The sequence below is a fragment of the Lampris incognitus genome, chromosome 5 (genome assembly GCF_029633865.1).
Source record: "Lampris incognitus isolate fLamInc1 chromosome 5, fLamInc1.hap2, whole genome shotgun sequence".
NCBI classification, from domain to species: domain Eukaryota; kingdom Metazoa; phylum Chordata; class Actinopteri; order Lampriformes; family Lampridae; genus Lampris; species Lampris incognitus.
The window spans coordinates 25472215-25482884 of NC_079215.1; the positions used below are offsets into that span (position 1 = coordinate 25472215).

A 10670-nucleotide genomic window follows, 5' to 3' on the forward strand; every position below is an offset into this window, starting at 1 on the left:
TAAGTATAAAGATTGAGTCAATTTGTCAGCTCTAAATTTTGAAGGTTATGTCATTTAAGTTAATTCTCTGATTTGCTAAGAGCTGACATTGAGGTCTTTGGGTTTCGTTTCAGGTATCTTCACATATAAAAGACCTCATTTTGTGTTAAAGTATAACTATATGCTTTGCTAAGACAACTATTTTCATATTATTCATTAAGGGCAAATTGTTTTCTTTGCATTTAATAATTCTCACTCTGTGATTATTGAACAGTTATTTAATGTATGTTATTTGAAGGTTTGTTCAATATATGTTATTCAGCAAGTATTGATAATTGACAACATGGTTTTGTTATGGTATGAGCATGAGCTAAGAATGGGGGATGTAGATCAGTGACTGTCATTGCTGATGTTTATTGAGCCACTGCAGACACCGTACTAAGGAACAGTCAGTTATACAGGTTACCGGGTGAGGGCCGGCGAAGCGATTGTGCTGGATGCCAGCTACACGTATGTCGTCTTATTGCATCCTCGTCGCGTTGGTTAATAAACCAGGTTATGAATACTAACCCTGCGTCATTCATGAGAACACGAAACAGATAGAAACAATAAAAACACAATAGTTAGACAATGAAAGTATGTGAATATTAGAAGCTGAGTGTAAAGGTAGGTTATGCCATAGGTTTGATAAGTTATACATCCAGATGGACTGATTCAACCTTTGAATTTCTTACCTGGGTTATTGAGCATGCATCAAGACATAAAGTTATACATGTTTACATTTCTGTTTTTAATATCCAATTTCTCTTTTGACAATGTACATAGCAAAAAAAAAACTAACTAAGAAAGCTGCTGGCTTTAAAACCAACATGCATAGAAAACAAATCCAGTGACCAAAAAAAAAAAACACCGTTACCCCCAGTTTTCATTTAGTGTACCCAAACCACCATCGACCAAAGTTTTTGCACAGACAGATGGAGTAAATTTGATTTGAAGACACAACATATCTCATATATATCATGAATCACATTTTGAAAAAAATAAAAATAATTATAACAAAAATAATAGACAGCCATCATTAAGGAATTGGTTATGGAAGGAACATTTCCACCTGATTTGGGCATGTATGAAGCCTAAAACTACAAAAGCTGCTCCTTTTATACCAGCTTGCACAGAAAACAAACCAGCCAAGAAAAAAATGACTGTAACCCTGACATTTTGTTCAGTGTAGTAGACACTACCCAAACCACCGTTATCAAAGTTTCTGCAGAGAGATACAACAAAGCTGAGTTGAAGACACAGCATATCTCAGTGTATTATAAACAAGTAATCACATTCATTATTATCCCAATAAATTAGACTTATTACAGCTGTCATTAAGGAAGTGGTTATAGTAGGAAGGACATCTACACCTTATTATTATTATTATTATTATTATCATTATACAAATTTCCTTTAACTTCATGCCATAATACAACATAATGACTGGATCCATTCCTTGAGCCCAGGGTTAGAATGAGGTAGAAGTCTATTTGATGGATGCTGCCTTTCTTAGGATATGAGATGTTCCAAGTAGTGATGTTACCCGGGATCCGTTGGGTGTATTTCTCCACCCCACCCCCCTTTTTTTTCTTTTTTTTTTTACAAGTTCCAGGGCTCCTATCATTAACAATTGGGAGGAAGAGCCAGATGTAGTGGGTGGTACTGGTCCAAGTCTGCTGGGTAGAGGTTGACTAGAGCAAATAAACCTTAATTGGGGAGAAATTAAGCATATGAAAGTTGAAGAGCTGACATTGCAACAGGTGCTTGCAAAGCACGAGGATGTTTTTAAAGATGAGCTTGGGACCTTAAAGGGGGTTCAGGCCACAATCCATGTTGGACCTGACGCCACGCCCAGATTTTTCCGCCCAGGATCTGTTCCATTCGCAATGCGCCTCAAAGTGGAAGCAGAGATCAACAGACTGTTAAAAGAGCAGATCATACGCCCATTTCACGCCGCGGCCATCTTGGATTAAAAAAAAACCCAGCGGTGGGAATTTAGCCACGCCCTCTTCTTACTTCATTGAGAACACTGCTGGAAGCAACATGTCGTACTGCTGTGTACCATCCTGCAACTCCTATCAAAGAAGGGAAAGAGATAAATCCTTGACGTTTCACCGCTTCCCCAAACGCCTGCACACCCGTAAGGCATGGGTGGTGATAATTAAGAGGGATACAGGGCCACATTTTCAGGTAACTACCTATACCTTCACCTTTACCTAGCTAGCTGGCTGGATAGCTAGCTAGCTAGCTCCCTAGCAACGTTGTTAGCTAGCTTTCTGGTCTAACTACAACTATAACAGTTAACATGTTGCTGACAGTAACGTCAGATATCATTTGTCATTATAGATCACAGACAACACCAGGGTGTGCTCAAAGCACTTCACCGAGGACTGTTTTCGCAAGACGTTTCTTGGGCTGACAAAACTGAAACCCGGAACTCTACCGACCATTTTCCCATGGTCAAATCAACCTACGCCGAGGAGGTAGCTAAGTTTACTAACTTTACTAGCAGACAGACATCACGGTAGGTCATGCAGAGCTATAATAACGTTAGCTGGATGTTGTCATGAAAATGATGTTAGGATGTTGATGAAATGAAACATAATACCTGCCATTAATAGCTTGTAATTTTAGGGTTCCTGTTCGTGGTGGTCAACCTGCTGGGGAGGTGACACCCGAGTCAGCAGCTGAGTGAGTAACGTTTACAGTTGTGCACTCATGTTTACAACTAAATTCCACGTTAAGATGCCATATGGCTAAATGTTTACTCCTCCTGCTATTATTGCAACAGACATTATGTACATGTAGGCCTACTGTATGCATTGAGCTGCAGAGGTTGCATGTACATTTAACATTACTGTATGCATTGAGCTGCAGAGGTTGCACCATGTACAGCCAGTTAAATAATATTGGGGTGACCAGTTTCGCTGTGACTAAAACATTAGAAGGGAGACAGAAGTTTGACGTTGAAAAATGTTTGCTCCTGTTTGTAGTCGCATTGGTGACTTAATAGCGGAAGAAGATGAAGAGGAACATGAGGGAGATAGGTGAGTTGTTACTGTCAGTACAATACAATTTTTCAAACATGTAGATTACTGCATTGTATAATATGTATATATATATATATATATATATATATATATTCACTAATCTTTCAATAGTGGATAGCTCTGTTCTGACACATCCATCTTGATAACAGGAAAATGTGTGGATTTATATTGCTTCCCACATGTATGACATATCCTCATGTGTCCAGTGAGGTTTGGGCGACTCTACCTGATCATGACTACGACGTGAAGCCCCTTTCCGTGGAAGACCAGCTTGATGCAGTAAAGAAACGCATAGCTTTCCTGGAGGACGAAAATAAAAAGCTGAAAAGTGAGCGTTTTGGTCTAGAACGCTTCCAGTGTGCGCCCAATCTGATCAGGTTTTACACTGGTTTTAAGGATTACCACACCCTCAAAGCACTCTTCCTAGCTTTACAGCCTACTGCAGAGTCCATGGTGCGATGGACTCAAATGCAAAGGAACAACCATAACCTAGAACACATTTCTGTGTCTGGCTTCCATGCAGAGCATTTATCGCTGATTGATCAGTTTTTCCTGTTCTTGTGCCGTGTGAGGCAGGGCTTTTTTGCTCTGGATTTATCTGTACGATTCAATGTGTCGCTGGCCACAGTCAGCAGGAACTGTACGACGTGGGCCAACTATTTGCTCTTTATGTTAGGGACCCTCCCAATATGGCCTAGTAGAGCAGCAGTAGGTGAGCTAATGCCACCAGTATTCAGGGAATTCTACCCAAACACAAGAGTGATACTAGACTGCACAGAGATCCGCATCGAGACAGCTAGTTCGAAGGTTTTGAACACCATGACATACTCCCATTATAAAAGTAACACTACACTGAAATCCCTAATTGGGATCACTCCCTCAGGGTCAGTTAGCCTGGTAAGTAATCTATACACAGGATGTATTTCTGATAAGGAGATAACTAAGAGGTCAGTCGTTCTGGACCTCTTAGAGTCAGGTGATGAGGTCATGGCCGATAAGGGCTTCCTTATCAAAGACCTGCTCGATGAAATAGATGTAAAACTTGTCATCCCTGCATTTTTAGGCCCAAGTGGACAGTTTAGCTGTGATGAGCTCACAGACACACAGAGTATTGCTGGCTTGAGAATACACGTCAAACGGTCAATAAGACGTATAAAGGAGTACCACATTTTTGATGGAGTCATACCCCTTTCACTAAGTGGAACAGTCAACCAACTGTGGACTGTGTGTGCTCTCCTAACAAATTTTCAGGGACCACTGTTTTAAACCTTTGTTAAATTCAGCTGACAAGAAAATAGTGCACACAAACCTTAGATAGATGGAAACATATTTAACTTAATTTCAGTACAGTCCCATTTTTTAGCCCACACCTTGAGATGAGCAATCACTATCTTAGTTTAGTAAACAATTGATGATTTGAGTTGGTAGCGAGTTCCAGTTTATTGCTACAACAGAATGACAGTTGACCCGAACATATTTTAGTTTAAAATGAACCAACAGTTTTGTTAAAGTTAAAGGACAAAGAATGAAAATATTTTAGATGGGACAATCTATTGTATAAATATTGAATGTACAGTATAAGAATGAAGTGTATCTTATTTTTTATTTTATTGTGATTAAACAGCTTCTTTGAATACAGCCCTGTGTGTGTGTGTCTCTCCTCACTGGCACAGGAGAGGCAGAAAGTATTCGAAAAAGAAAAGATCCAGCTTAGTTTTCATATTGTGGTAAATGACGGTAGGTGCTCGAGGTTGGTAGTCCAAACCATGTTTGCTGTTGGCCCCGGCTGCATTGATTTCCGATTGAGTAAGAAGGGGGCGTGGCTAAATTCCCACCACTTGGTTTTTTTTAAAATCCAAGATGGCCGCGGCGTGAAATGGGCGTATTACGCCAGTCAAACACTCGCAGTGAGCGTGTCCCGTGGTTCCAATTTTGAAACCGGATGGCTCAATTAGACTCTGTGGACACTACAAACTAACTGTCAATCGTGTCTCTCCGCTAGAGCAGTATCCTATTCCGAGAATTGAAAATTTGTTTGCGGCCTTGTCAGGGGGGCAGCAATTTTCTAAATTAGACATGAGTCATGCATATGCTCAAATTGTCATGTTTGACGAGTCTAAAAAGTACCTCACGGTGAATACTCACAAAGGCTTTTTCACTTACAACCGCCTACACTTTGGGGTATCGTCGGCGCCGGCTGTGTTTCAGAGAACAATGGAGGGTCTTCTACAGAGCATACCCATGGTTGCAGTATACTTAGATGACATTCTCGTCATCTAAGTATTTTTTTTTTCTTCTAGGCAGCACAGTGGCTCAGTGGTTACTACTGTTGGCTCACAGCAAGAAGGTCCTGGATTTGAACCCCAGGCTGTCCCAGGTCCTTTCTATGTGGAGTTTGCATGTTCTCCCCGTGTCTTCATGGGTTTCCTCCTGGTGCTCTGGTTTTCTCCCACCATCAAAAAGACATGTAAGTTAGGCTTAATACTCCTGTCTGTGCCTTTGACCATGGCAATTGAAAGAAGAACTGGAGTTGGTCCCCAGATGCTTCACCACAGCTATTCACTGCTCCTATTCCAAAGGATGGGTTAAATACAGAAAACAAACATCGTTGTAACCGTACAACTGTACAATGAAAAAATAAAGTGGACTTCTTATTATTCTCTATATTGGGAGAAGGATGCTGAATATGGAGCTGCCAGGGAAGAGGAAAAGAGGAAGTCCAAAGAGGCGGTTTATTGATGTGGTGAGGGAGGACATGCAGGTGGCTGGTGTGACAAAGGAAGATAGAGGACAGGAACAGATGTTAATGGATGATCCGCTGGGACGACCCCTAATGGGAGCAGCCAAAAGTAATAGTAGTAGTAGTAGAATATCATGACATCCACCCATCAATCAATCTTCAACTTTTAGCAGCACGGGGCTAAGTTTCATTGGTTAGCAACACACCTACTTTTCAATGTTCAAATCAAATTCCTCCCAAAAATATGTCCCGCCTGTCTATTCTGTTTCACTCGGAATTATGTCATGATACGGAAATCAGATACTCTCGAAATGCTGTTTCAGCTGGACTTTAAATAGGATTTTAACAAGCTCAGTGCTTCTACCCTCATATCAGTTTTCCGGGAAACTTCTGGAAACCTGGCCTATAGAGAAGGGGCTTCCCATTTCCTTTCATTGACTCCAGTTCATTTCTATAAATTTACATTCCAACAGTAGCCCTCAAAAACACTACACAAAAACTGAATAAATCTCTGCAAGTACGTTTTGAGTTCTGCATCATCGGACATCCCGGAAATAAAGCATTCAAGTAGCTTCACTGACAGACTTTAGATTAACCTTTTATTGATATGAAATTTGGCTGTTTCAAATGCATAAAACAACAACTCCTCTTCACTGCATCACACCTCCCTTTGTTAAAAAGCAGCCTCGAAAATCCTATGTGCTAGATAGCTAGCTAGATAGATAGATACGTAGATAGATAGATAGATAGATAGATAGATAGATAGATACAATAAAACACAATAGGTAGACAATGAAAATATGTGACTATTGGTAGCTAAGTGTAAAGGTAGGTTATGCCATAGGTTCTATTAAAGTTATACATGTTTACATTTCTGCTTTTAATATCCCATTTCTCTTTTGACAATGTACATAGCAAACAACTATGAAAGCTGCTGGTTTTAAAACCAACATACATAGAAAACCAATCCAGAAACACAAAACAAAACAAAACAAAACACCGTTACCCTCAGTTTTCACTTAGTTGTTCCAAACCACTATTTGTGGTGACAGGAGTTAATATTAATATTTATACCAATACTTACCACCTGAGGGCAGTAGCCACAAACGTACCCACCTGTAAGCTCTAACAGTATTGTCTTTAGTAGTCTGTAGGATTCGGGCAAAAGAAGACACCACACGAGACTTGATGCACATTTTAGCTGAGTTGTCACAGTACTTTAATAAGTAGTTGTAATTGTTGAATCCAAACTTCTTCATTTATAATAAGAAACATTACACTATTGACCAAAGTTTTTGCACAGACAGATGGAGTAAAATTGATTTGAAGACACAACATATCTCAAATATATCATGAATCATATTTTGAAAGAAATAAAAATCATTATAACAAAAATAATAGATAGCCATCATTAAGGAATTGGTTATGGAAGGAACATTTCCACCTGATTTGGGCATGTATGAAGCCTAAAACTACAAAAGCTGCTCCTTTTATACCAGCTCGCACAGAAAACAAACCAGGCAAGAAAAAAAAAGACTGTAACCCTGACATTTTGTTCAGTGTAGTAGACACTACCCAAACCACCGTTATCAAAGTTTCTGCAGAGATACAACAAAGCTGAGTTTAAGACACAGTATATCTCAGTGTATTATAAACAAGTAATCACATTCATTATTATCCCAACAAATTAGACTTATTACAGCTGTCATGAAGGAAGTGGTTACAGTAGGAAGGACATCTACACCGTATTATTGTTATTATTCTTATTATTATACAAATTTCCTTTAACTTCATGCCATAATACAACACAATGACCAGGCCCATTCCTTGGGCCTAGGGTTAGAATGAGGTGGAAGTCTATGTGATGGATTGTGCCTTTCTTAGGATATGAGATGTTCCAAGTAGTGTGATCTTCTGTAGTTCTTGTATTCTAATGTTACCCGGGATCCGTTGGGTGTATTTCTCCATCCCTTTTTTTTTTTTACAAGTCCCAGGGCTCCTATCGCTACTGGTATTGTTGTGGTTTTTGTTCCCAAAATTCGTTCAATCTCTATTTCAAGGTCTTTACATTTTGACAGTTTATCAGTTACTTTTACTGAGGTGCTCCTTTCAGTCGGGATGGACATGTCGATGAGTAGGCAGCTTTTTTCTTTTTTGTTCTTGATGATGATGTCTGTTCTGTTGGCCTTTATCTCCCGATCTGTCTGTATTGGCATGTCCCATAAGATTGTGATGTCGTCTTTTTCTGTTACTGTTTGGGGCTCGTGCTCGCGCCATTTTTCTTTTGTGTTGATGTTGAATTCTTTGCAGATGTTCCAGTGCAGGTATGTGGCGGCCTTGTTGTGTCTTTGTAGGGATTCAGTTTTGGCCAAGTCAGGGCACCCTGCCACGATATGGTCAATGGTTTCCTGGAATTGACCACATATCCTGCACGCTGGGTCTGTGCCATCTTTGAGGATTTTGCTCTGGTAGTAATTGGTCTTGATGACTTGGTCTTGGGCAGCAATGATAAAGCCCTCTGTTTTGGATTTCAGCCCAGCTGTTTTGAGCCATTTGTCATATGTTGGTCTACATCTTTCTCAGCTACTCTTTTTGGGTATCGCCTATGCATTTGTTTCCCTTTCCATTTTTGTTTCATTTGTTCTTGGGCAAATGAAATAAGTATTATTATTATTATTATTATTATTATTATTATTATTATTCACTCCCAGATGATTGTTCTGACCACCAGTTTAAGCATTCATAACCTTGGGTGAGTGCAATTAATGTACCCAAACCCATGACCATGTTTGAGGATAAAAATGCTCCCGTACCAAGTATTCCCGTACCAATCATACTTGCGATTTTACACTTAGAACGCATGCTCTCAGCATATCTAGCCTTTTCCTCCTCTTTCCTCTTTTGCTCTTCCTCTTCCATCTTCCTTCTTTCGTCATCTCTAACCTTTTCCTCCCATTCCTTCCTCTTTTGCTGTTCCTCTTCCCTCCTCTTTCGCTTTTCTTCTTCAAGCTTCTTCTGTGCTTTCTGGTACATATCATTCGTGTAGTACTTTCCTCCATTGTCCTCCACCATCTCGTCTATCATCTCGAGAAGTTCTGTAACTTTGCTGCGACTGGTTTTGGGGTGATTGATGAGTGAATGATACCTTCCGCCACAACTGTTGATCAGTCTCAATATGTCCTTGCTTTCACGTGTATATTCCCTGATGGATTTGCTTCCCAGCAGGTCTCCGTGGGTGAACACAACCACGCTATACAATATGGTATCGTTGCCGAAGTTATCCAGCGTCCACTTAACAGCCTTCTTCTCCTCCTCTGTGAACCGCGCCTTCACATTCACCACCAGCAGGAATGCATGCAGTCCCGGAACTGACATGTTAACACAGCCCTCTATTACGTTTTTCACCTCCTCCTGTGTCTTGTTTGTGTCAAAGAGCCCCGGGGTGTCAACAACAAAAATCTTTCTATTGCCCATTACAACCTGCCCTCTCTGACATTGTGCTGTCACAGACTGAGGTGAAATGTCCTCTTTAAATATTTTGCTGCCAAGGATGGTGTTTCCTGTCGCACTCTTTCCTGCTCCGGTTTTTCCGATCAGAATGAGTCTGAGCTCTTCGGTGTGCCCAGAGCCTGTGAAACATTAATAACAAGGCTGGATTACAACTAGGTTCAATATAGTCTACCCTGAGTGGCAGGTTTGTTTGAACATCTGTGACACCTATTCTATCAATTAACAACAGATACTTAAAAAAACAGTACTTTACTTGTTCATACATAGTAGGCCTATGTAACGCTGGTCCTTGGCTAATAAAAAGAAACCATGTTTTAACTATACAAACATAAGATCTATTGAATGATGACTTTGAGATGCAAGTGGTTGTCTTTTTTAACGGCATATAGTATAGCATTTTTGAAATACAGAAATCAACTCATATGTTAATCAGTCACACAGATATGCAGTTATGCATCCCATGCAGCCTACAGTCTGTTTGTGTTCTCAGTTTACCTTTGCTTTGACCACACAGTGAGATCAGTATAAGCAGTAGGATATGTGTCACCCATTCCATCTTGATACTCGTAATCTTCCAATCTTTCAGAAAAAGAGAACAATGACGTTATCAGCTCTGATAACTAAAATGTCACAGGTCTAATATTATGAAAAGAGGACTCTATTTCAAGCTCAATCGTTGTAAAACACAAAGGTTGCTCCACCTATTAGTCTGTGATTTGGCTTCAGTGCGCAGCAAAATATAGATACAATTCAATCAAAAACACGTGCAAGAGCTCAGTTTTCTATTATTACCTGGTATTAGGCAGAAGAGAACTCCTCAAAGTAACCCAGCAGTGTCGATCTTGGAGGCGGAGACTCACTTACATCTGCTTGAAACTGAAGTTTCAGTTCCCTTTCGAGTTAAGTTTCGTTTCTGTTGAAACCGCTTGAAACAAGTCGCCCTCTACTGGTGATGTTGCGGTAGGGCATACTTTTCAAGGCTTTGGAACAGTGGTTCTCAAGCTCATGACACCACCTATTTTCTAAACACACACACCACACACAGGGTGTGATTTACGCTGTTCAGCCAAAACATTAAAACCACTGACGGGTAAGTGAATAGCATTGATTATCTCGTTACAATGGCACCTGTCAGGCGGTAGGAAAAATTAGGCAGCAAGTGAACAGTCAGCTCTTGAAATTAATGTGTTGGAAGCAGGAAAAATGGGCAAGTATAAGGATCTGAGCAACTTTGACAGGGGATAAATTGTGATGGCTAGACGATTGGGTCAGAGGATCTCCAAAATGACAGGTATTGTGGAGTGTTTCTGTTATGTAGTGGTCACTACCTAAGAAAAGTGGTCCAAGGA

General features: G+C 40.2%; 1 protein-coding gene across 2 annotated transcripts; it reads right to left on the reverse strand.

Annotated features, from left to right (window-relative positions):
* Positions 1-7002: 7002 nt before the first annotated feature.
* Positions 7003-10207, reverse strand: LOC130113433 (GTPase IMAP family member 7-like). 2 transcript variants are annotated; one of them, XM_056281035.1, is made up of 3 exons: positions 10114-10207; positions 9817-9900; positions 7003-9440 (listed from the first exon to the last, which is right to left on the reverse strand). In XM_056281035.1, the coding sequence occupies exons 2-3, from the start codon at positions 9875-9877 to the stop codon at positions 8509-8511; spliced, it is 993 nt and encodes a 330-aa protein (XP_056137010.1). In that variant the 5' UTR covers positions 9878-9900; positions 10114-10207; the 3' UTR covers positions 7003-8508. The 2 variants fall into 2 exon arrangements, with proteins under 2 accessions (XP_056137010.1, XP_056137011.1); XM_056281036.1 differs by lacking the exon at positions 10114-10207 and adding an exon at positions 10023-10081.
* Positions 10208-10670: the final 463 nt, after the last annotated feature.

Coding starts and splice junctions, on each gene's coding strand:
- LOC130113433 (XM_056281035.1), bottom strand. CDS start 9,877: ATGGAATGGGTGACACATATCCTACTGCTTATACTGATCTCACTGTGT. Junction 9,441..9,816: donor ACTGTGTGGTCAAAGCAAAG/GTAAACTGAGAA, acceptor AATGTTTCACAG/GCTCTGGGCACACCGAAGAG.